The 27,366-nt window shown below is 44.0% G+C and overlaps 1 protein-coding gene across 2 annotated transcripts in view; it reads right to left on the reverse strand.

The window, feature by feature from the left end:
• Positions 1-27,366, reverse strand: part of Lyn (LYN proto-oncogene, Src family tyrosine kinase) — a 124,077-nt gene that overhangs the window by 65,011 nt on the left and 31,700 nt on the right. Inside the window, exon 2 of one of the 2 annotated variants that reach the window (XM_006992640.4) lies at positions 255-391. In XM_006992640.4, the coding sequence (XP_006992702.1) occupies positions 255-386 (132 nt within the window). In that variant the 5' untranslated portion in view covers positions 387-391. The remainder of the gene's footprint in view (positions 1-254; positions 392-27,366) is intronic. The other variant, XM_006992641.4, reaches the window with a different exon arrangement.

Genomic DNA, 27,366 nt, shown 5'->3' on the forward strand with positions numbered 1-27,366 from the left:
ATTAGTAGTATGAAAAATGCATTTCTCCATACTAAAAGTACAACTAAAGACCTGATTATCATCTAGTAAGTGGCTAGATTATCCCTAAAATCTCTATGCATTCTTCAAAGGATTAAGTTACAAAGCATATAAAACTTACATGGGGTCTATGTAATCAATATGATTATTTTTTGCATGCAAAGATTGGGGTTTAAATTGCACAGCCATGCTCTGATCCTGCTGTGGAATCTCTCCCCTGAGACTATTCTACTTACTGGCCTTTGCTGTTTATTGGACGTTGGATCTCTCACATAAATAGTTCGGTCAGTGTTACGTACTGGTTGAGTCTTCAAATCTACTCCATCGTCATGCAGATTGTCTTTCCTTTTAGATTTTATACATCCCATATTTCCTGTTGGAACAGAAAAGCAATGGCATTGTTTTTCAGTCAATCCAGAACTGGTGTAAAGCCATTCAGATCTCATATTAAAGAAGAGCAAAAAGAACACACTTTCATTCATTGTTACACATTGATTAATATAATCAAAGGTGGATGCTGTTTGGAAACAGGTTATCTTGGTTATTCATTTGTTCCTTCCTTCATTTACTTAAAACTACTGAGCTTCTCTCCTTTACCCCAAACCAACATAAGTCCTACTATAAAGGTGCTCCTATTTTTGTGGCAAAGGTATGTGAATCGGCATCACAGTATGGTCTGGTGAGTTTATGACACAGGCTACATGAGTCCTAATAGTGGACAGGACTTCTAATTCAGGCAAGAAGAAAAGGAGCTGGTCCAGGAAGCTTCTTGAAGGTTGAGATGAGACAGATTTAAATCTGGTGGCAAAATTAGCAAAGGGGTTCCAGGGAGGATTTTCAGATGCATCTATAGAGACCCCAGAGAATTTGGTCCCAAGAACTAGTGCAAGAAGAGTGAATCCTTTAGTGAAGAAGCAGTCAGGAAAGGCCAGGTGTCAGGGCTGGAGACAGAGACCATGGTGGGTACAAAGCTATCAGTTTAGTTCATGTTCCCTGAAGACAAGTGAAACATCCTGTCTGAAGAGTGTGAGGGGAAGATCAAGGCTGGAGACATCACAGGTCGGTGTGGTTCACAGGTCTACTGTAAAAGGCTTGGGAACCTACAGAGCTGGTGGTGGCCTTCGTCAAGACTGGAAATAAGGGAGACACAGGCAAGGGAGAAAGGATGCTTGAAGGATCATTCAGATGATCCAGTCCGGGGGGCTTCCTAGCAAGACATCTGAGCTTGCAAGTCAGGCAAGGTGGCAGTAGTAAATGCACAATGACATCATCTACATCTCCCAGCCGTGACCACAGACAGAACGGAGGGTGAGTGCCGGAACAAATGTTTGTTTGCTCTGGGTTACCCCTGGCCCCAGCCCAAGCCCCACTGCCCCAGAAGGAGTCCAAGACTGGTGTAGAAACTAAGTTGACTCAGCCTTTGAGGAAGTGCCTAAAATAAAGTAATTATGTTATCTTCTCAAAAAAAAATTTTTTCAAAAATCAAAAAGAAGAAGAAGAGGAGAAGGAACAAGTGGTACCTGGTCCCAAATAGCCACAGAACAAGAAAGAGTTCAGGGATGAAAACAAGAGGCAGGTGCTTCACAAAAGTCTCAGGAACTTGGCTGCCAACCCAACCAGTGAGGCAGGATTGAGCTCTGGGTGACTGACCACCTTTGTCTCTCCCAATGCCCCCCCCCCCCTTCCCTAATCTGCTGGCTGGAGATGAGACAGAAGAGATTTTCCAGGATGTTAATGAACCCACTGTCTTCTCAGATCACCAGTTCACTGAATAAAGTGTGGCTTTAAGATTCAATTCCTGGCTCTATCCACTGGTTTGTTAAGTGGCAGGCAGCAGGAATGGAACCAGTACAGCTCTGCACACTGCCCTCCTCCCACAGCTTTGACAAGCTCTGGGGACCAGGCAGGGTGTGAGGTCTTGAAGGCCAGCCACTCCTTTTCTGAAACTAGTGAAGTGGCAAGCAGTAGTTCCCAGAATAAAGGGGAAGCAAGCACTTTGCTTCACAACAGACTTTCTTCTTCTTTTCATAGCCTGAGTTTCTAAAATGGAGATGGGTTTTGGAGTTGATCTGTAAATAAGCATAAGTTTGTTCCCCAATCCATTCTTCACTCCACCCATTCCCAAAACTGCTGTCCAACTGACCATCCCTTATGATGGCACTTTATACATGAAGAAACACAGTGACAGAAAACCCTGGAATCCAGGCCCGTGAGCACAGAGAAGCTCCAGAGCGAGGGCAGTGTCTGGGCTCCCAGCAGGAGCTGAGCATCCTGTTTGTCCACAGTACCGCTCTGCCGTACTGCCCCAACACCTAAAACAGCACTGCTGCTCCACCCCTTTCCCTTCCCCCTCCTCCTCTTCTTCCTCCTGCTCCTCCTCTTTTTCATTTTTAAATTTTTGACAGGGTCTCAGTCTGTACCCCAGGTGACCAGGAACTTGCTCTGTCCTCCAGGCTGGCCTCAAACTCACTTTGACCTGCCTGGCTGGCCATGACCAGCTCAGCCTATCAGTGAGAGAAGGTATAGGTGTATCACTTCAGACGCCAAGCTTTGTGCTGACAACAGACTCACGTGAGTCTTTCTGATGAAAATATCAGAGGTGAAGGAAGGCGACAGGGTACAACCCATCTCAGGCTCCAGTTTCATGAGACAGCATTGGGTGGTAGAAGCCTCTAGAGTGGTCCTTTCCAAAACTGAAGTTTGGAACCAGGATGGTTGTCTGGGATCTCAGAGCTCAAAGGCTGAGGTTGTAAGATACAGTTCAAGGCCAGTCTGAGCTATACTGTGAGACCCCATCTCAAAAACAAACAAACAAAAAACAAAAACAAAAAAAACCCCATTAATTATTTTGTTTTTAAAAAGAAAAGTCACTCGAGTAGAATTAACTTAGTAGTTTATAGGAAATATAGGAGGTGGGAAGACAGAAAAAACTAGAAAAGTCTAGAATGTGCCCTGTTCTAAAAATGACTGGTCTGGAACTTTTATAGTTTCCATATTAAAAGAGACTAGGGGGTGAGGTACAGCTCAGTGTACCCATGAGGGCCAAGGTTCCATCTACAGCACTGCAGGGGACTGAATGACACAGGACCAAGAAGTAGAGTGGGTGACGCAGGACCACAGCCAGGACAGGCGGGGAGATGGGACACAGGACCACAGCCAGGACAGGCGGGGAGATGGGAGGCAGCCCCAGTATGATACAAGAAAATGTTTTATAGACTTGGTAAAGGCGCCTTGGAAATGCAGGATGGGGGTGTGTGGGAGTGAGGGTGCAAGTCTTTGCAACTCCCAAAACTTCCGCCACAGTGAGAGGCGGTGGAGGAGAGACAACATGTCTAAATACATGAAAATTAGTGACTCTGGGCAAAGGACATATCTTTTCACCTTTCCCTACAGATTTGAAAATTTCAAAAGGTAAGTTTGTTGAAAAACCTAAGTGGATACTATGAAAAGGTATACAAAATTCACTAATTTTTTGCCAGGTGGTGGCACACGCCTTTAATCCCAGCACTTGGGAGGCAAAACCAGGTAGATCTCTGTGAATTTGAGGCCAGCCTGATCTACAGGGTTCCAGGACAGCCTGGGCTACACAGGGAAACCCTGTCTCAAAAAACCAAGTTAAAAAAAAAAGATACAATACAAAATTCATTAATGTTTATATATATATATATATATCTCATATATATATCTCACATGTGGCATGTTGGCGCCTGTGTACACATAGGTATATGTGATTGCGAATGCTTGCTGGTACACGTTATAGCATGTCAAGAAGTGCCACCTTCGTTTCAGCAGGGAGCCACGGAAATTCTCTAAGTGGACGGGCACAGAGATAAGGAGGACTAACTTTATGGGAAACATTTAGTTGGGCTGGAAGGGCCCATCCTCCAGGCCCTTCGTGTGCAGAAGAGGTGCTGATGGCTGAGGAGGACAAGTGTAAAGTAGCAGGTGGACAGGGCAGGATGTCAATCTAGACCTGTGCTTCCACCGATTATTATTTGTTTCCCCCCGCCTCACCATCACCGCAATTAACCCAGAGCCAAATGTTTGTTCTGTGTGATAGACAGAAAGTGAATATACCACGGAGAGCAGTAGCACACCACATCACTCAGGCTGAGCTTCAAGCACGGAGCTCAGTTGTGGGTTCCTGCACACAAACCCAACCAGGTCCTGCAGCTCTTCATGCTGCATGGAAGAACCAGAAAACCCCTAAATGCAGTCTATTCCTATCAAAAACTTGAGGTATTGTTCCACATTCCCAAAGGACATCTTTTATTAAACATATAATGTGCTGACCTTCTTGTTTAATCCCTGAAGAAACTCACTGTCCACCGCATCCTGATGCTCACTTCATAGAGGACAGAACTGGGGCCAGGAGAAGTTAGATAAGTTCAAAACTGCAGCTGGTGAGTGGATCAGCCGGGCCTCCCTTCCACAGCACCCAGGCTGGTGTCAGGCTAATGCCACAGCCCATGCGCTTACCATTTCCCCACATGATAGCTGCTTGGAAGTACATATTTTATTAACACCCCTAAAATAGATGATCTTCATAGGCTGCCTCTTAAGATGCTATAAAATGTTTCACCACAAGAACCAGTAATAAGATTAATACAATGAGATCAGAGTCAGGACCAAGGGAAAGAGGTGAGAGCAATGTGCTTATGCCATTGGTGACTTACCTAGCACAGCTGAGCTGTGCTCACTCTGGGTTTACTTCAGGGACAGTATAAATCACCAGGGGAGAGGAAAGGGGCCATCCTTCTTCAGGGACAGGGTGTGCTCCTGTTAAGAATTCTAATTATATATTCAGTGGCCTTAGTGAAATGCCATGGACGATACTGTGTGCGTTGTTTCTTCTTGGTATTATACATCTTTCCTTTTCTCTTCATACTACTTCTATGTAGCCAAGGCTGGCCTTGAACTTGTAATCCTCCTGCCTAAGGTTCCCCAGTGCTGGGATTTTGGGAATGTGCTACCATACTCAAATCTGTATCATAGCATTTCTAGTAGTAAATAAAGACATTTATTTACTTTATTATTAAAAGTAATTATTGTCCAGGAGGAGGGGAATGGGAGTGTTAACTAAAATTGAGAGTGTAAAAGAACTCTTTGGAAAATCATTACTTTGTAATGTTAATTTTAAAATATAAAAATAAAATAAAGAGGGCTAGAAGGTAAAAGTGCCTGCCCAAAGTCTGGCAGCCTGAGTTTCATCCCTGGGACCTACATAGTAAAAGAACCTCTTATGTATGCTTTGGCGTGTGAACACACTTCACCTCAAAAATGTAATAAAAACAGTTTTTTTGGGGGGGGGCTGAATACAGATATTCAATATGGATGGACAGTGCTTCTCCAGGAGACTTGAATTGTTGTGGAATATTTGTACACTGTGTGAAATGTATTGCTGTGATTGTTGTAATAAAAAGCTGAACGGCCAATAGCTAGGCAGGGGGTATAGGTGGGACTTCTGGGCAGAGAGAGAGGAAGTAGGAGATGAATCCAGGCACATGTGAGATATGCCAGTGGGACATACAGTACAAATAGAGGACACGTGCTACATGAGCTACACTAACCGAGCCACCCTACAGAATGTAGATAAAAACAAATAGGTTAATTTAAATTATAAGAGCTAGTGGGACAAGCCTAAGCTAAAGCTGAGCTTTCATAATTAATAATAATTTCTCCTGTCATTATTTGTGAGTTGGTGGCCCAAAGAAAAACCCATCTACAATGAATTACTAAAAATCTTAGTGCCAAGCATGAGATGCGTGCCTATGAATTATTAGTCAGGAAGGCCCCAAGAGCCCCCCAAACAACATGGGCTATTGTCACTGTTCTTGGATGCCAACCATTGCTATGTGGAAAACCCCACTGCTGAAACATCACCCACTTTAGACACAAGACATAGAGAAATAAAGCTTGAATTGACCTGAAAACTTTCTCTATCCTGGCTACGTTCTCACGGTGCCAGACATAGCTCTGTAGATCTTTGAGAGAGAAGATACATCACTGGATTACCCAGGGTGAACCCTGAATACTACACTACCAATCTGCCAGAAGTGCCCACTAGTGGAATGTAGGTTATGAGGTAACCAACATCTTTCTGACTGGATCTAAAGCCTGCTCCACAGGAAAGAATTCTGCCTACTGCTATAAACATGGTTAAAAGTCCGTATCTCAGGAGTTCCCAAGTGAGGGAACGTACTCCTACTGTTTTGCTAACTGAATGTTTTCAAACTGTTTTGAAAATATTTACATTTATACTCATGGCTTAGTGCTATTCTCAATCTTGGCCAGATAAGCTTCTCTTTGCAGTGTATAGCAGATAATGCTGAGACTCATAACTAGTCAAAGTGTTAAGATTGAGTGATGGATGAGTGACTTCTGCCCTAAATGTGGCATCTATCATCTCCTCCAAAGCTCAGAGAACACCATGGAAGTTGGGGGTGGGAAGAAAGTAAGTGCCTGAGGAGCCCAAGGATGGAGAGGATGCTGGGAGAGGCTGTGTGGACATCCCTAGGATGGAGAGGATGCTGGAGAGGCTGTGTGGACATCCCTAGGATGGAGAGGATGCTGGAGAGGCTGTGTGGACATCCCTAGGATGGAGAGGATGCTGGAGAGGCTGTGTGGACATCCCTAGGATGGAGAGGATGCTGGGAGAGGCTGTGTGGACATCCCTAGGATGGAGAGGATGCTGGAGAGGTTGTGTGGACATCCCTAGGATGGAGAGGATGCTGGAGAGGCTGTGTGGACATCCCTAGGATGGAGAGGATGCTGGAGAGGTTGTGTGGACATCCCTAGGATGGAGAGGATGCTGGAGAGGTTGTGTGGACATGGCATGGATATTTTACTCACAGACTCATAGCAGCTTTGGTCACCTGCATAAGATCGAGTTGAGTCAACAAGATCCATCAATATTTCACAAAGCTAACTAAACTCAGTGGGTTATAAAAGAAAGGAGAGGTTGTGGAGGTATGGAGAGGACGTGCTAGGGGTGTCTGCAGAAAGTAAGAGGGAGGAATTGGGGAGGATAGAATCAAGTTACACTGTATGAAATTGTCAATAAATAAAAGATACTATGAACATTTTAAAAAATAAAGTGTGCATTTAAAAAATCATTATCAGGATCTCTGAGTTCAAAGCCAGCCTGGTCTACTGAGCAAGTTCTAGGATAGCCAGGGTTGTTAAACAGAGATACCGTCTCAAAAAACCAAAATAAATAAATAAGTAAACAAATATCATTATCCTTCAGGGTTTGGCATATCAATAAAGACAAGTCTGGATCACTGTAAAAGCTCAACTCTGTGGTCTAGAGATGCAAACAGGTAACCTTTTGCTCACCCAGAAGCATACAGCAACACCTAAGAACTGGGAGGCTGATGACTTCTCTTTCTAGAAGTTTCTTTCATGAGAACAAGTATTCATTTGTATGGGTAGTCCACATTTAAGGAACTTACAACAGTAAATGAATGATTTTTTTTTTTAAAAACCAAAGAGCATGTTCTAGAACATCAGACTGCAACCCCTTGTTCCCACCCTACTTCTTCGGCTCTATCTGTAACAAGGTCTAATGATGGCTGCCTGCAGGATAAGAAAGCCACTGTGCACCTGGACTCCCTGGTCACTGCTTCCGGGATCTCTTCATCGGCAATCCTACAGGACCTCAGGATATTCACAGCAACTTTATTCATATTATAAACAGAAACCAATAACTATCACTAAATTTGGGCAAAATGACGTTTCCATGCTACATCTATTCATCTTGTGTCAGCTACATAAAGGCTCTTTTTGTTGTTGTTGTTGTTTTAGTTACCCATTGATCAAATTAGCAGAACTTAGAACCAAAATAGGAACTGATATTCCAGTTTCTCCCCAAGGAATCTGACTTTTAGTCATCACATGTTAGCTCATGCTCATAATCCTAGCACTTGCGATTGCTGAGGCAGAAGGATTTCCATGACTTTGAGGCCAGTCTGGAATACGGAAGGAAACACTGAGGGGAGAAGGTGAAAAAATAAGCAGCCGGGTGGTGGTTGCGGTGCTGGTTACTGGCGGAAAGGTCACGATCACCACAGAACCGGTTACTTAGTAGCGGAGAGTTGTATTAGGAGGAAGGGGAGGAGGGACAAAAGGACCAGGCCTGGGGAGGAAAGAGAGAGAAAGATGGTGGGGTGGGGTAGAGGGAGCAGAGCAGAGAGAGAGGGGGTGGGGTCTGCATTCGACTTTTTAAGGGCTCCCGGTATGGATCTACACCACGCATGCACTGATTGCATGACCACACTGTGCATGTATGTAGTCGCCAACATACACTGATGATGTAAGACACAAGACCCTGAACTGTGAATGTGTAGCTGGAGTAAGAGCAGAATTCTAACAGAAGGGAGGGAGGAAGAAAGAGGGAGAGAAGACTCTGACTGTTCTAGATCCTTCTAGCCTTCTAGTTCTATCACTGTATTCTAGTCTATTCCATTCTGCAGCCTTGAATATTGTAACAGAATATGATTCTATGAATGGTCCATATAACCCTAGATCTTAAAATTTAAAGACAAAGCCATGAGGATTTGACCTTGATGATTTAAATATCATGCCATTATAAAGTAGTGTGATATAAATTATATAGTTAGCTGCAGTGGCACAGACCTGCAAGCTTTGCACTGGCTAAGGCCGGAGGGGCATGAGGCTGAGGCCAACTCTCACCCAAAGGCTTCTTGGGAGCCCTGAGGTCGGACCTCCTCTTACTCAACCTTGCAATATTGCAAGTGCTTGCTAAGGCAAACAGAGAGGAGGAAACAGGGCTCTTGGGTATGGGAGAGAAAGGGGATGATCACTCTAGCCCCAAAGGACCCATCCCTGGTCACCCAACGCCTCAGAACTTTAGCCCATCTGGCTTCCAAGCTGCACTCATTTTTAGGCCTACCCCGGCTCCACTGCCTTTGTGGACAGGCTTCACCTCTGGAGTTCCCCATAGGAATGGAGGGGGGAGAGAGGGGAAACCCAAGAGGAGCTCTCAACCTTCAGAAGTCAGGTTCAAGTTGGTTCAGAAGTCACTGATAGGATTCAATCACCCTCCTCCCCCTGCTCCCCTCCCTTTCTTCCATTTCAGAAATGAAGAGAGGGCCACCAGAACAATCCCAAAACAGACTGTTCCTAAACCCCATGTGAAACAGACAGAGCCGAAAGGGGTCTGGGCAGACTCTCTCTACGTATCTCAGTAATTGTTTTCAAATTGTCTTTTCATCCATATCCCAGAAAACCAGGGCTGACAGGATGGCTAAGCTGGTGACCTTACCTGTGGTCTCGATGGGTGAGTTGGTGCTGTGGAGCGGCTGCCGAGATCACTGTGCTGACGGGGGTGTTATCTGGACACTAAGAATATTTGTGTCTCCTAAGGGCCTTCCACAGACTCGGGAAGGGGAGCCCCTGGACAGTCTCCAGCTCCCTTTCTTAACTGCCTTCTAGCTCCCATGAGACAGGAAATGAAGAGAGAAAGAGGAGGCTCCTCCTTCAGACCTAGAGTTCCTCCAGATAGCTGTCTGGGTTTCTGCTTGTCCACTTTCAACATCAGGCCCTCCCTAGGGTTTAAGTGTCACAGGTGAAGGGGAGAGTGGGAATTGGGCTGGGCGGGGTAGGGGGTGGTGGCCAGGGCGGGGGGAGTGTTGAGCCATTGTGGTTCAAGTGTTGCCTTTATGGTAAGACGCCTGAGGGTCACAAGAGAGGCAGACAGAACTTACAGGAAGACAGAAAGAAAGTGAAGGAGCAGAGGAAAGGGCGGATGGGTTGGGATAGAGTCCGCATTCACACCCAGCCCACATCTGCTATTACTTGGTTTTATTTAGTTCTTCGGAGGCAACATTTCACTGTTTAACCAGGCTGGCCTCAAATTTTCAATTCTTCTCCCTTAACTTCTCAAGTACTGGAATTACATGATTATGCCATACACTGTTTCTATTAGTGGTTAGTTGGGAAAGGGGTCATGAGGTAGGAATTTGCTTTAAGAATAGCTGATATATACCGGATGTATATCCTAAACACAGAAGAGAGGTAACCCAGTCTGAAGTGGCGACCACTTCTTCCTTCTTGGTGCGGAGTGGGTGTCAAGAGCAAAGACTCAGAGTCCATGTCCAGCCCCTCCTCACTGAGCCTGTGAAAGGGTTTCAGGAGATCCACAGGTCCTCAGCATCCATATAACTTCCCCCAAATCAGCAGTGCCCAGTAAAGTCGCAACAGCCACTCGGTGCCCAAGACCAACTCAGTAAGATCACAGCCCTGTGCAGAACATGGAGGGATCTGTGGCTTCTTCCCGCGAACAGTGTGAGCATGACCCTCACAGATGCCAGACTGACAGGCAGTGAGGAGAAACCTGAAGGAACAGGCTGCCGTGCTGAAGAGTTGGAGGCATGTTCCAGTGAAAGAGACTCTGCTGACAGATTAAGACATTTTCCCTACTGGCTGCTATTCAGAGGGCCAAGGAAGGAACACACTCACAAAACGTGGTTTCCTCCTGCTGCTGAGCTGCAGTGTGCACGTTCCTCAAGAGAGGCACACAGAGACGCAATGGGTTCCAGAACCAAGCAGTGGTGTTGGCCTGCACTGTGGAAATGTACTAAAATCTCCTGAACTAGAGCCTTTAAAGGTCATGCTATTCCTAGTTTTACATATGTGTATACGTGTGTGTCTGTGTGTGGGTTATATGCATGTGAGTGGAGGTGCCTTCAGAGTTCAAAAGAAGGAATAACTGGATACCTGCATGCTGGGGTTACAGGGAGTCGTCGTTCGTCCATCATCGGTGCTGGGAACCTCTCTCAATGGCTGAGCCATTTCTCCAGCCCCAAGAATCTGATGCTTTAAAATAGTGAGCTTCTTTGTATAGAACTTTCAAAAAGAAAAATCGACCTTAAAAATGCCCCCACCTCAGGGGTATGGAGAAATGGCTCAGCAGTTAAGAGTGCTTGAACTCATGCAGGGGACCCAAGTTCAGTTCCCAACACCTGTGTCAGACAACTCACAACCACCTGTCACTGAAGCTCTAGGGTTCCAGCACGGCCTCTGGTGCTCAAGGACACTTGCACACATGTGTACAAACCCAACTATATACCCATAACTAAAAAAATAAATCAAATATATTTTAAATGTCCCTACCTCAAAATGAGATATGATTCAGTGAAGCTTATTTCCAGTTTGTTTATTTGTTTTTAGTAGTTCCAGTGATTTAATTTAAGGCTTCAGGCATGCTAAGCAGGCACTGTAACTCTAGCTTCGTCTCAGTCCTCTTTCATGGGGGTCCCTGCAAGTGTCGCGGCTGGCAGGAAAACGACCCAAGTGAGGTAAGAACGAAATTCGGGTTCAGCTTGATTTAGTTAGCTGGTGCTCTGCCAAAACTTCTGGATTCTGACACCAAGCAGCTTATTTTTTACACATTTAAATACAGCAAAACTTTGGGAAAAAAGTTTCCACGTGACAATGATCACAACGGAGCTTTAGGTGTGGCTACACTGTAAAGTGCACTCTAGCAGAGCACCTGCGACCTTTTCCACAGGAATGAGTTCTCTGACAGGGAAGCAGTGCTCCAGAGTCTGGGCCTAGGGAGGAAGGGTTTGTAGTAAGCACAATGATGGGTTCTACTGACCGAGAGACAGTGCTCGGGATGATGGGGATTCAACGAGGGCTGGCTTTACAAAACGGCAAAGATTACCTGGTATTAGCATGTCCATTCCCAGCCTTCTACATGGAAAACAGGTGTCAGTTTCTGCTGAAGACAAAAGCCTGTCTTTGAGCACATGGACCTTGCATCCTCTACACTCTTTTTACTTACTATTTTGAGACAGTATCTCACTAAGTTGCCCTGGGTAGCCTTGAACTCTGTAACCAATGCTGGTTTTGAATTTGCAGTTCTCCTGAGTAGCTGGTGTTGATGAGAACTCCAGAAAAGAAGCTGTGTCTGAAGAGGCTGGTCATGCAGGTATGTGGAGAGAGTGTATCCAGGACTACATTATCTTCAACTAGCTCTAGACCCTGGCTCAGCCATTCTTTGCCCATCTCTGTATCAGAACTATGCACCCTTTTATTAATAGATTAAAAGCCTTTTGGGATTTATTAACTTAGCAGACCACTGGGTTTCCACCAACTCCAAAGCTAAGAATGCCATCAGATAGCATCTCGCACCTATAGAAGAGCTTCCTACATCTTGCTCTAACCACCTCTCTGATGTACCCACCAGTATATTTTAAATTTACCTTAATTTATGACTTTTTTCATCTGTAAAACTATAAAACTTCATGAAGGTAATCCCACATTAGAATTTGGAATATGGGGCAGCTCAAATCTGTATTCCTGGCCATGGCCACTCAAATTTGGCACTAGAACAAACTATCTCTTACACTGTATGGTGAGAGCTAATTTTTGTGTGTGTCAGTACTGATATTACAGGTCTGTATCACTAGATCTGGCATTTTGGGGATTAGGAGGCTTTGAGACACTCACTATGTAGTACAGGCTGATCTTGAACTTGTGAACCTCAGGACTCTCCTTTCTAAGTGCTGGGATTGTAGCCCTGTACCACCATGCCCAGGTTTGTTTCCTCTTTATTTTTGTTTCCTTTTAATTCTGAACTGTTGCAATTGACAAAGAATGTATATACTTTGAAGTTTATGCTTTTTTAGGAATCTGTCTGTCTGGAATCTATCGAGTCTGAAGTGTTCCCTTTATGACGTCTTACAGGAAACAAGCACAGCCACAGATCTGGGACCATGGTGTTAGCTCTGACATGGACAGCTTGCAGGAGCACGCAAAGCTTACTGATGCTGAGACAGTCTGAAATTATGTTCCTGGAGGACCGAAGGGACAGTGAGATGATCGTGAGAGGGTGAGTGAATAAAGGTGAGAGCATAAGACTTCAAAATCCAGCCTCCAGGATCAGTTACAAAGGAAACCACTCTTCTCGGGACTCTTGTTTCTCCAGCTTAAATGAACTGCTGTGCGTGGCAGGAGGCGGCAAATAAGGCATCTTCAGGTTGGCCAATGCAGCAGCAATCTTCTAGAATGTAGGGCCTTCTTAGCCTGTTAGCAATTCTAGGGATAAATTATTTCTAAGAAAATTACTGAGGGCTTATACAATGTTTTGCATAAAATACAGCTATTGTGGGGCTATTTCAAATAACATACAGAAACTATTTGCCAGTCAGCCGGTCAGTGGCTAAAGAAATACAGACCAGCTCTCACACTTCATTTCAATGAAAATCAGATTTTAGAATTTCAGTTTATAAGATGACAGTTCAACGCTTGCTTTCCTCCAACTGTAAGTCTTAGGCACTTTCATATTAGACACCAGAGAGTAGTGGTTCTTTTACTAGCTTGAGAATGCAATTTAACCATTTTTCAAAAGCTCTTGTCTATTTTTTAAGATTTGCTTTTTAAAATTTCACTATGTCTATGAGTATGTGTCTGTGCGCAGGTATGTGGGTGTGTGTCGGTATGTGCATGTGTGTGTAGGTATGTGAATGTGTGTGTAGGTGCCTGAAGAGGCCAGAGGTACCAGATATACCTGGAGCTGGAATTACAGGCAGTCTGTGAGTCATCCTACATGGGTGCTAGGAACTGAACTCGGATCTTCTACAAAAGTGATTCATGCTCTTAACTGCTGAGCCACCTCTCCAGCCCAACTCTTGACTATTTCTATGGTGTCTGTTAGGAGTGTCTCTTGAGATGGGGCACTAATCCAGGACCCACTGGGCAACCCAGGCACTATGCTCCAAGTGCACCACATCGGGCTCAGAATGTCCCATTTTTAGAAGCTAAGGATTGCTGAAGTTTCTTGGAGCTTTATTAGTAACTCTTAACAGTAATTGTAGTTTAAGTATCCATGTGATGTCTGCTTATTTCTATAATTGCTAGTTTGTTCCTTATAATACCCAGTCTCACATTTTCAGACTTTCAAAGTAACCCATCATAATGCTCTCACTTTAGGGTTGTGTTTTTATTGCTCATGCAGCTCTAGACTTCTGCTTCTGTCTCATGTTCCTCCTCACACTCTCACTTCCACATCTCAGACAAATCTACCCTTTCACACCAAACGCTTTTCAAACAGCTGTCGAATGAATGCCTCCCAGTGTCTCCTTATACACCAAGTTTCAGCATGTTGTGTGTGTTAGAAATGCTTGGTTCCCTTCCAGTTTCCTTCTGATGCTCCTGAATCTAAATTCAAACTTCAATCAAGATTTTACTTTTTCACTGATAAAATACATATCGCTGTTGACACGCCCATTTGAAGATTTAGCAAAAGCACCTTTAAAATGCATAGTTAGGCCGTGGTGGCATGCTCAGTCAAAAACAGGACATGTATATCACACCCCTTCCCCAAGGCTCAGGGACCTTCATGGAAGACGGGATGGGAAGAGTGTAAGAGCCCGAGGACAGGAAGCACCAGAGCCAGTGTCTTCTGGAGAAGACACACACTCATAGTCACAGCCAGTAAGGTTGTCTGCTCGAAACCTGCACAAGATCACGCCAGCCTCAGAACAGGAGAGGGGATGCTCACAAGCCACTACTCCTACTGAGGAGCTATTGATAGATGATGGCTTCTGGAACAGGGAAGGTCTTCTATTTAAGAGTATGGCTCCTGGGACAACCAAACTCAGTGGATGTCTCCACAGCCATAGTAGATAGGTGGCGTAAACCAAACTCAGTGGATTATTTAAAGGAAAGAAGGAAGGAAGGAAGGAAGGAAGGAAGGAAGGAAGGAAGGAAGGAAGGAAGGAAAGGAAGGAAGGAAAGGAAGAAAGGAAGAAAGAAAGAGAGAGAGAGGGAGAGAGAGAGAGAGAGAGAGAAAGAAAGAAAGAAAGAAAGAAAGAAAGAAAGAAAGAAAGAAAGAAAGAAAGAAAGAAAGAAAGAAAGAAAGAAAAGAAAGAAAGAAAGAAAAGAAAGAAAGAAAAGAAAGAAAGAAAGGCAGAGCAGGAAGTTGGGGAGGATATATAAGAGGAGTTGGGAGATGAACGAGATGAATGTGATCAAAATTCACTGTGTGCATGTGTGAACTGCTCAAAGAATCAGTAAGAATCTCCCATGAGGAGGAAGAAGGGCAGCAGCAGCAGCAGCAGCAGCAGCACTGTGGAGCCTGCAGTATGGCCCAGCAGTACATATGTGCTTGTTGAGAAGGCTGGTCATCTGACTTTGATCCTTGGATCCATGTAGTAATGGTGGAAGGAGAAATATTATCTCCACACATGCATTGTACCCTTGTGGCATACATGTACCCATGCACATATCACACACACACACACACAGAATTAAAAAATTTTAATGCATAGTTTAAAAATAGAATCAATATCTAAACAGTTTAAAAGAAATGTCTTTTTATATATTGACATATTTGAGAAATTATCAAATTAGTGTTCTGGTAATTGGCTTTGGAAAGTTAATTCAGAATTTGATACCTCAATATAAAAGAGTACTGAGTAGCCATTCAACTATTTTATACACAGTTATTGGCATAGGATGATAGTAGCAGCATGGTTAAGTGGGAAAAGGAAGGGTCAGGGAATAAATTTGCTAAAATACCATAATGTTCAGTTTTCAGTTTTGTTTTTCCAAATGTTATATGAACATGAAATATGTATATATAAATAATATGTGCATAATATACATATGTATAGCCTCTATATTATATATGTAATACATTATATGTAACATATACCATGTATAAATTATGTAATGATTTATATGTTATATGCTACATAAAATTCACCATATGTATTTTATTATATATTTATATATAACATATCAAATGGGAATATTTTAAATCTCTAATGAAATAATTTGAATGAAAACACATAAAGCTTTTATGTATTTTCTGGCCACAGTCTTTGCAACTCTGGTAGTCTGTAGTATTGAAGAACTTGAGACAGATGGGTACAGCTAGAGTTGTAGACCTTGCTGAGGATTTAAAAGAAAATGACGTGTCAGTGATGAAGTTTTCCTAGACACAAGAAAAATCTCTGGACAAGCAAGTGTGCTCTGGAGGACTGAAAGGCTCCAATGAGGGAATTTAGGAGGGACCACAGAAAAAAACAAGTTTCCAGGCAAAAGCCTCATGCCTGGGATGAGCTGAGGGGCAGGAAAAGAACTGGCCTGGCTGCAGAGAAGCAGGTCAGGGCATAGGTACAGGATGTTGATGCCGGAGTACAGCTGCCAGCGAGCCTGTCCCTGCTCTGAGTAATGGCCACTGACCCTCCCCCTTGGCTTGGCCCACTTGTGTAATTCTGGGCTGCAGTCTCACAGAGGAAGACAACGGTGCACTGCTGAAACCAACAGTGGGTTTTTTGCACTTTGTTTCTCTTTAAAAAAAAAAAAAAGAAGGAACAATATGGAAATGAGATGAGCTCATGGAAATTAGAGAAATGAGCCACTTGGAGGTCCTGGGGGGTAAATTAGAGGCAGGTCCCAAATCATACAACTAAGTCAACAAAGCAGCACCACTAAGCATCAACTTGATTTTTAGACTCACATTTTAAGGCCAACAACCCAGGCATCTAAATTTAGAAGTATACACAACTGTGGACTCCGTCTCAATTGAGTAGTCAAAGCATAACATAAAATGCACATAACAGTTGAAGTCAGGAAAAAGTAAAACTGAGCTCCAGCTGTGGAAGTGTAGGCATCTGCACAGTTGTTAGGTGTAGACAGCAAATCAACACAACTTTAACTTATCTACAGGCCTATGCAATGAGAAAACATGTCAGGGCATAAATACATTCTATTATCTGAATAGGGCTTCTTAGCCTCCACAATATTAACAGTTCAAGCAGAAAAATAACTGGGCAGAGGGGATGGGGACAGGGACGGGGGACAGTCCTGTGTATTGTAGGACATTTGATAGCAAGCCTGGCTTCCACTCACTTGAAGCCTACAGCTCTCCATCTCCCGGACCCCACTGCCACCTGTGAGATATCTCATAGCAAGTAGAAGAAGCATAACTAGAGGACTTGTCCAAACAGATGTCTGTCACTCTGACAGAGGTATCTTCAGGATAAACAGACCTGGTCCCACCTTGTCTGTGGACTTAAATATAAAGTAGTCTCAGGAGTTAAAGATAGAAGAAACAGTATGAATGACCCGGCATGCCTATTCCCCTCTTAGAGCACAGTTAAGGGCCCCAAAGCAGAACCAAGATTAGCAACTCAGATTTCATTTTCACTAAAAGAAACTAAAAACTCATAGTAGACAGAAATAGAATCACACGCACATAACCGGTCTCTGGCAGAGGGATAAGGGTGGTTCAGTAGGCAGAACACAAGCTCGTCAACAAACAGTATGGCACATGGAAACACCCACATGGAACAGCACAGTGAGGATGAAGAGGGCAATGACCTAGACCCAACAAAACAAACAAAAACTAGAGGGTAACACAGGAAAACATACAGGTGAACACGGGCTAGTGCTGAATTTTAAGATACAAATCAAAAGCAAGATCTACAAGAGAAAAAGTTGAAATTCATTAAAATGAGAAACTTCTGCTCTATAAGAACCACTGTTACAAAAGTAAAGGATGGCTGGGTAAGGTGGTGTATGCCTTTAATCCTAGCATTCAGGAGGCAGCAGCAGGTGGATCTTTGGGAGTTCCAGGTTAGTCTGGTTTATATAAGGAGCTCCAGGGCTACTTGGTAAGACCCTATCTTAAAAAAAAAGAAAGAAAGAAAGAAAGAAGAAGAAAGATCAAAGAAACAAAGAAAAAAAAGTTAAGCCACTACAAGAAGGAAATCTTTATAAAAAGTTTTTTCTAATAAAAGACTGACATGCAAATTATATAAGAAATTCTTAAAAATCAATACTAAGAAAACAAGAAACCATATATATATACAAGGGCCAGCAAGATGGCTCAGGGAGTCAAAGCCTACGTGGCTAAGCCTGAAGACTTGAGTTTGGTCCTATACAGTGGAATGAGAGAATTCATTCCCATGAGCTCTCTAACCTTCATGAGCTCCCCTCACCAATACAAAGTGTGATTTCTTTTTTAATGTATACAGAGGGCAAGTAAGCCTGTGAAAAGATACTCTACATCAAGTATTGAGGAACTGTAAGTTAAAATGATAATAAGATATCCACAAACATATGAGACTGTCAAGCTTCTAAAATACTAACACCACTCACTCACTGCTAGGGAGGATAAGGAGCAGCAGGAATTTTCATTCATTGCTAGGGGCATATGGGACAGCTTTTAAGTTTTTCTTACTGTATGATCCAACAATCACACTCCTTGATATTTATGCTAAGAAGCTAAAGAACCTGTACATGGATGTATCTTTATTCATAATTGACAATATGGAAGCAACCAAGATATCCTTGGAGGTGCCTGTACTGCTTATTACAGAGAAGCAAGCTGATGTGAGATGCCTAGGTAAGGCACACTCCAACCACATGAGAGCCTGGAAAAGGCAGAGTGCAGAAACAGTTAAAATAAAATAAAAGGTCATGGCTGTCAATGGGCTGGGAGGAGGGAGGAATGGACAGACAAACCCAGATGTTTTACTGGCATTATTTCATCATGCTAATGGCGGACATATGCCATCATATATTTGTCAAAATTCGTAGAACATACAGCATAACATGTGACTCTAGTGACAACTGTGGGATCCGAATGACAATGTATCAGTACTGGCGCATCAATTGAAACATGCACTGCAGGAATGCCAGACGCTAACTGGTCAGTAGGGAGCAGGATTGGTCAGTAGGGAGCAGGGTTGGTCAGTAGGGAGCAGGGTTGGTCAGTAGGGAACTGGGTTGGTCAGTAGGGAGCAGGATTGGTCAGTAGGGAACTGGGTTGGTCAGTAGGGAGCAAGATTGGTCAGTAGGGAGCAGGATTGGTCAGTAGGGAGCAGGGTTGGTCAGTAGGGAGTTGGGATGGTCAGTAGGGAGCAGGATTGGTCAGTAGGGAGCAGGATTGGTCAGTAGGGAGCTGGGTTGGTCAGTAGGGAGCAGGATTGGTCAGTAGGGAGCAGGATTGGTCAGTAGGGAGCAGGATTGGTCAGTAGGGAGCAGGATTGGTCAGTAGGGAGCAGGATTGGTCAGTAGGGAGCAGGATTGGTCAGTAGGGAGCTGGGTTGGTCAGTAGGGAGCAGGATTGGTCAGTAGGGAGCTGGGTTGGTCAGTAGGGAGCAGGGTTGGTCAGTAGGGAGCAGGATTGGGGAGGGCTGAGCAGGGACTCTTTACTTTCTGCTCAATTTACTATAAGCCTAAAGCTTGCCTTTAACTGCATTGATGCTTTTCCTGTATTGTGGCAGAAAAGGTAACAATGTGCATACTTTCAAACCATTTTTTCAGGAAATGAATCCTCAATTTTGAGAAGACTTAAAGCATTTCTACAAGGAATGTTCTACCGCACAGCATGTGCCTCTCAACAGCCAACAGCCTGTACCATCACCAAGCATGCACTGCCCGCCCAGCTTTAGTGACTGTGATCTAAAATCAAATGGAAGGCCAGAGGCACCTCAGCCCAGGAGTGTCAGAGCAGCCCGGCTTATTGTGTTGACATTTTTTAGTCTCTCTCTTCTCTCTCCCTCTCCCCCTCCCTCTCTGTCCCTCACTCCCTCTCTCTCTCTCCCTTTCCCTCTCTCCCCGCACTGTGTGTGTGTTTGTGTGTGTGTGTGTAGAGAGAGAAAGAGAGGAGTATGGCGTGCATGTGATGTCAGTCTGTTTAGAAACAGTCTCTTGCTGCTTCTGCTATGGGCCCCAGCTAGCTGGCCTAGCTTCTGGCGATTCTCCTGTCTCTGCCTCCAGTCTTGATGTAGGAGAGCTGAGATTACAGACGAGCATCACTGCTTACAGCTTTACATGGGTTCTGGTATGTGAACTCAGGTGTTCACTTGTGGAAACTACTCACTGAGCCATCACCTGGGTCCGTTTTGATATTTAAATTATATGTAAGATTTACTTTGAGAGGGCTAGGAACTGCTTTTTAATTAATTTTATCAGAGCTGAGAATGCACTCAGTGATTCCACATGCTCAAGGTCCTAGGTCCATTCTCTAACACACACACACACACACACACACACACACACACACACACACACACACAATTAACTGATAATTAATACATAAAGTATAACAAATTGCTACTATTTATTTTGATACATGTTCAAGAATGCTAAAAGAACTATGTAATTAAATAAAATATTTAGTTAAATTTTGTCTAAAAATGTTTTACTATACATTATGTTTATATAAAAAGGTTACAAGGTATATTAAGAACAAATGAAATTGAAATAAAAAATTTTAATCCTTACTCTCCCATGATGGGTCAGTTTTTTTTTCTCTCTCCTCATTGTCAAAGTATCTACATGAACTACAACATTTTATCTGTATAAAGATGTGGTTATAAAAGTCACAAATTAAACACTAACTTATCCAGTTCACCTGCACCCAATGTGGCCCCTGGGAGCTAGACATACCTTTGGGTGATCTGATGTCTAGCTCTGCCTCACATGAGAACAGGACAGTCTCAGCTCACATGGTCATTGGATTGTGCTAGGATCCAAATATATTGAAAGCAGGCAAGGGCATAGAAAAGCTTTCTGCCTTGAGGTCTGGTACATTTGGGAGCATGTGGTAAATTATGCTGATTACCCCAGCAATGAACCTGGGCCACGATTCTTAAAACTCAACCAAGTGGCTAAGTTATGCAGTGTAGGATGCTGAAGTGTCCTGGAGAGACTGTAACACACCCCAGGAGTTTAAAAGTGAAAGGAAGAAACAAAGGCATGGATAGATTCAAAGCCATTCCTCTTAAAAATGAGGATGGCCAAGAAGGGCCACAAGATTGTGGGGAACAGATGTTATAAAAGGATGGCTCTCCGTGTGTCAAGCCACATCAGGGCACCAATGATGTCACAGAGTGCCTCAGAGTGCTTCAGGCTTTCAAGGGAAACGCCATGGTCTAGCAGCTTGGCTAGCTGAAGGCTCTAGTACAGGCTATATGTTCCTTTCAGCCACATCTTAGCTTCCTGAAGTCAGCTTTGCTGGGCTCAGTGTGATTCAAAAACAGCAGGTGTCAACTGGAAATCAAACGGAATAGAAACAGGGTGGTAACACTGAGTACTTTTCCATGGTTTGAGAAGTTGTGTGGCAAGGTACACACATCCCATTCCTGAGTGACCGGTTACTAAAAAATAACAGAACCAGGATTTTCCTTCTAATGCATGCCATCTTTTCAAATGGTACTGTGTACTTATAACCAAAACTTATGCCATTTTGGGGCCTCACCACTCACAAAATTTCTTCCATTCTAGGACCACCTAGAAAATAAAATTACAACCAAGAACCAAGAGTGCTAGAGAAGCTGTGACCTGGTACTTGAGAAAAATAGGACACAGAGCTACCAGGTGAGGACGGGGCAGGCAGAGGTCACACCAGAGGGTGGCATCATGTCATGTGACCACCAGCCAGCACTGAGGGCAGGGGCTGGCACTGGGCAATTCTGCCTTCACTTTCTCCATTGCCCACACCCCAGTCAGAGATGCTACTGCTTTCCAGAAGGATTAATACTTTAGGGAGCACTGCCAATCAGTTTTAGAACATTCTGTCTTATAAAATACAAAACTTGTTCAGTGGAAGCTCAAGTCTGTAGTGCCAGCACCTGGGGTGGAGGTAGGAGGATCAGAAGTTCAGGGTCATCCTCTGCTACGTAAGTTCAAAGTCAGCTTGTCTCAAAAATAATAAACAAATAGGCTTTTTAAAAAAACAGTAAGATAAAATTAAATGGAAAATTTTATATTTAAAGAACACAAAAGCACAAGTAAACACTTCAGGTTATTGTGTAATATTACCAAAAAATTCTAACACTAAAATAAAATATAACACTTTGTGCCTCTGCAGTATGCTGAAAGTTTGAGGTTTTCTGTTTTTGTTTGTTTGTTTTTGAGACCCGTATTCTCTGTGTAGCCCTGGCTGTCCTGGAACTTGCTCCATAGGCCAGGCTGGCCTCTGCATTCCATGGGCTGGGATTAAAGGCACATGCCACTATGCCTGGTGAGAAATTCTTAAATTACTTAGCATATCACAAAATTTTGTGGATTTTCCATTTTTTATTAAAATTCCTCACTACACTAGCCACTCAGTGTTGGAAACATCTGTTCAGTGTCCATTTTGTTAATCAGATCCAACCCCATCAAATCTGTCAGTTCTGTGACAGTTACCCTTGAGTACTGAGGTCAGGGAAAAGGGTGCATGAGGAAATGGTGAGTTGATTTTCCTCCCCACACTGGTCTTTTCCAGCCGACCTGCATGATATTAATGATTGAGGAGCTACCTGGGGGTGGCCGTGCCCTGAGGTGCACCTGCCCACTGGCTGGTCCCATGGTGTTGGTCTTCCCTCTGCCCTTGTACTGTGGTTATGGCAAGGATTTTCATACATTATTTTACATTTAAAATTCTTCAAAGACTTCCTCCCACCTATTATCTTCCTGGTTTAATACAAAGGACGCACACAGAAACAAGCTGTAAAAACGAGATGTCCTCTTCCCCATGCCCTTCCAACCCACAGTTCTCTTTGTTCCTCTGTAACATCAGCACAAGAATTTACCTATTTCATCATCCATCGCTCTCTCATGCAATGTAATGTAGGCCCATGAAACTGTTGACAGCAAGGGTTTCTGTCAATAGTGTACACTGCTGAAATGTCAGTGCAAGGCACTTGCAAACGTTCTATAACTATCTGTACAATAAAGACTACTTGATAGAATAAACACACATTAAACGATCAATATTGTTCCTACTATCACCTCCTATACGAGATCTCAGAGCACCGTCTTTGCCCCAGGCACGCACTCACGAAATCACTCTCTGCACACAGTCTGCCAGCGCGGGGCTCCAGCCCGGTCTGTCATCATCCGTGTGGCTCCAGAAGAAACCTTCCGTCAGGGACAGAGATTTCAGCCCAGAAGTGCCATCCCGCCTTCCTGTCTTCCCGTGAGCATCTCTTCCCATGTAAGCAAATCTCACCAGCCCTCCAAACCAAACTCAAGGCCAGGCCCCCTGGCCTTCCCTAGCTCACATATTTGTCTGCCTCTCATTTCTTCACTTCCCATCACAAGTGCCAGCATAAATAATTCTCAAAGTGTGCCTTTACGTTTGCATGGAGCCCTCTGCCCTGGAATGTGTACAACTCTCTCAACTCCACTGCACGCTCCCTGAGGGCAGACACAGCTTCACATCTCACACTTAAGTGAAGAGAGGCATCTTGACCTGTTACACAAACCAAATCACTAAATAAATTCTTAAACCTCTGGATAAACAATAGTCTTCTGCCAAACTCCTCGCTGGTACCTTAGACAGAGAAAGGACACCAACCTGCCTGTGCCACCACAGTGGCTACCTGGTCACCACGGCAGTAGTCAAGCACCATGGGTTGAGTCAAAGTGAACTCAGAAATGCTATGAGCTGTGTTTGGTGGTCCTTAACAAGTCTGTAAGGAGAACCCACTCTTCTTTTTAGCCACAATTTCGTTGTTTTATAATAAATGACCAATAAATGTTATTTCCAAGGTTATTTTAGTTTCAGACATAGCTACACCATGAACTGAGCCAAATTCCACCCCACTTCATTCAGAATCTGGACGACTCAAAGGATTTGGGCTAAAAGACTCCTACTTTAAAACAATCTTTTTCCTGCAGTAAAGCAGCAAAAGGCTGTGGTCTGGGGAAATGGGGTCCAACTGGACATTCCACTTACGAATTGCCACATAAAACTGAAGGGACACTAGTCCACTCGAGTACATGGCTCTGGCAGGCCTTGCCCATCTCCTCCATTCCCTTGGCTTCCCTAAAAACCATTAGATTACATTCCTAAAGCTAGCCCCCAAAGTCTGTTCCCTAATTTGGACACTTCTTCCTCCTGAGGCTGACTACCAAAGTCCAGCTATCAAAATCCCACTTTGCTTCACCTAATTAACATGCCCAATTAAAATGAAACACACTTCATCCTAACATGGGGTTTCCCCTTTACTTTATAAACTGCCATTTGCCTAAGGGTCATGTCTGTCTCCTCCCTATCCGGGGCGGTCCTTTGTACCTCTGGGACAAATACCCCTGCTCCTTTCCCGTATCCCTTTCCCCTTTGTCCCTCACCCAGTACCTCCTTTACCATCATATCCCAGCCCTTTCTAACACAGACCCCCACTGCTTCTCCTCTTAAGAATGACACCGCCAGGCAAATCTTTGTGAGTTCTAGGCCAACCTGGTCTCTAAAGCAAGTTCCAGGAAAGGCGCAAAGTTACACAGAGAAACCCTGTCTCGAAAAACCAAAAGAAAAAAGAAAAGAAAAGAAAAAAGAATGACACCTGCAAGGTCATTTGCTGCTGTTTTCTGCCTGAATCAGAAAGCAGTCACTTTAACTTTTCTTCCTCACTTAATAAAGATCTCTCTGTGAGAACAGGTGTTTGGGTGTGGTTTGTGGCTAATCCAGTATCTGGGAGGATGCCCCCACTCTTTGGAGGCCTCCTTCAAATACCAGAAAGTTCCATAGTGTAACTTAATTTACTTCATCTGTGAAATTTAGATAATTCCACTCTTTCAAAGGTTACTATGAATTAAATAAAATACCAGATGTTAAATGCTTCTCACAAAGCAGGTAAACAATGGGTTCTGTCCCAGCTTCCTTCCCTGTCCCCTAGAGCAAGGACAGCAGAGTACGGTGACCTAATCACACTCAGCGGAATAGAGGCTCCTAGGACCTTTGGTACAAACAAAATCATTAAGTAAAATCTGCTGAGGGCTCTGGGGCAGAGGGAGGGGATCAGGTGACAGGAAAGGGGATGGAGGAGAGAGTATGGCAAGAGTGCCCGACAGAAGTGCCTTATGTGCGTGTAAGAAAGCCTCACAGTGAGATCTATTATTCTGTACGGTTAACACACACTGGACCTGGAGATGGCTCAGTGGTTAAAAAGTTAACACTGCCTCCTCTGGTAGAGACACAGGATTCAATCCCCAGCACCCATGGGGCAGCTCACAACCATCTGTAAGTCCAGTTCCAGGGGATTTGATGCCCTCTTATGGTCTCTGAGGGCACCAGGCACACATGTGGTACATACATGCAGGCAAAACATCCATATGTGTATAATAAATTTTTAAATGATTTTTTAAAAACAACAAAATATGCTAATATTTTTGTCAATTACATGCACATTAAACTATCTAGAAATGAAATACTTCATGTCTGAAGAGACAGGGCTACTAACAACTGGGGCCCTCTGAGTGTCCAAGCACTTAGGAATTCAGAATGGACTCCCGAATACAGCCCTCAGTTTGTTCTCCAGAAACTCGGCGGTTCAAATTTCAGATCTTCGGCTCACCCTGCTTGCTGCGTGGTTTCTCTGTATTTACAGCCCATGCTCAATCACATGGCAGGAAAAAGCTTCATGTTTACAGATGGCTCTTTTTCAATTGGCTTTCCTGTTTCTTCTTTGATTCTATACACAGTAGAAACTAAAGACTTCTACTTCGCACCCTCAGGTCTCATTGAACTGAAGCAATGAGGACACAGGGAGGCAGGAGGCACAGCCTCAGGAGCCCCCTTTTCTCCTGTGGATGCAGAATGACGAAGCTGCCTCTGCCTCAAGAGGCGTCTTCCAGGCCTGCCACCTCAGCCAGTGTGTGCAGCTTCTCACGCTCAGGGGCGTGTCCTCCCTTTCCAGCACCCTGTGGCCTCTTGGCCATGTCCCCAGCCAGCTCCATGCTGAGCAGGAAAGGGACTTTTCAAACAGCCCTAAGAGGAGGAAGCTACTTGTTCCCAGGGGCCTAACTTTTTCTTTTTCTTTTCTTCCTTCCTTCCTTTTTTTTTTTTTTTTTTTTGTGAGTATGTTTTTTTTTTTTTTGCAACCAGGAAGCTAAATGTGCCTAATGATTAAGCCCAAAGGCTTAATTCTTCAGAGAATTTACAGTTGCCTGTAGTCACTCTAACCCTTCATGTTGAAATCAGCTCATTTCCAAGTTAATCAGGTAGAAGAAAGATTCTCAGCTCTTGGTGAGGCCTATCTTTTTTTTTTCTTCTCTGCGGAGGTTACAAGGGAACCAGTCTAGGTTTGCACACGCTAAGCATGCACTCCACCACTGAGCTGTCCCATCCATCTGTTCCAATCCTTCCGTCAAAAGCAAGCTTTCACCAGCTCACCATATTTACATCTCATATTCTTTTCACCCAAACTCTAAAAGTGCAAACGCTCAATTAGATCTCCACTTCATAAAAAGACAAAAAAAAAAAAATCAAAATATCATTCCTCCTTATTTATTTTGTTCTCAGGAACTGAACTCAGGATTGTGTGCAATGTAAGCACACTACCACTGAACTGCACCTCCCAACCTGTTCCTCCTCTTTTAAATAAACTACCCTTAGTTTCAGCCACGCACACATATTTTTTGTATTTCCCTTAACCAGCCCTGAGGACCTAGCAAGGTCCAATTTTCTTCCTGTAGCTGAAATTCTTTCTCTCCTACAGCTTCTCATAAAGACGTGCTCTCCCTTGGACACACATCTGAAAATCTTGAAGTCAGGAAGGTCTGGCAGTGGTGGTCTTACGGTGGAAATCCACACCTAGTACAAACCTCCCTGCAGGCAGACAATTCTTGCCGAAGTCACTACATAGCCCTTCACGGGCACCAACCAGAGGGAGTTGGTCAGAATCCTGGCAAAGTTGGAAGTTGTGATTGTTGTGTTTGCTGAGAATGGTGATAGCAGGCTAAATGGAATCCCAAACGACTGGTGGACTTTGGGAAGACACTTAATCCTCCAACCTCAGGCTGACTCATTTGAAAAGTATGGATATTGCCACCAATCCCACAAGGACATGAGGAAAAATACATCCAGAACATCTACCAAGAACTCCATCTGGGAGGGCTCTTGTGAATGCCCTATATGTGGTGGTATATGAATATTCATCTCTGCTGGATCCATCATCCTTAATCCACTGAAACATCTTTTTTAGTAACCTGGTTAGAACAGAACATTCTCTGTCAGTGCAGAAGACCACGAGTCTTTGTTTCAGCTGTGTATCTGAACAGCACCAGATCTTTTAAGATAAATGCACAAGCCCTGGCTCCACCCCAGGCCAAAATAAATCCGGGTAAGAGGATGGGGACGGGGTGGTGCCCTGGTCCAAGAGGCCTGCTTCAACACATCCTGCTTCTGCTGAAGCTGTGTGGAAGGAAACAATAGAGTCTCCTATTTGAATCAGAGAGACAGGGATGTCTACTGGGAGCACTCCACCACCGAACCCCCACAGGTCCCTGCCCATCACAGTCTTGCTTGCTCAGCTCTTCCTTCATTTTGTGCAACTGTGTGCAACACCAGCTTCCTTCCAATAAATTCCTCAT

This window comes from Peromyscus maniculatus, chromosome 2 (genome assembly GCF_049852395.1).
Source record: "Peromyscus maniculatus bairdii isolate BWxNUB_F1_BW_parent chromosome 2, HU_Pman_BW_mat_3.1, whole genome shotgun sequence".
Lineage (NCBI taxonomy): Eukaryota > Metazoa > Chordata > Mammalia > Rodentia > Cricetidae > Peromyscus > Peromyscus maniculatus.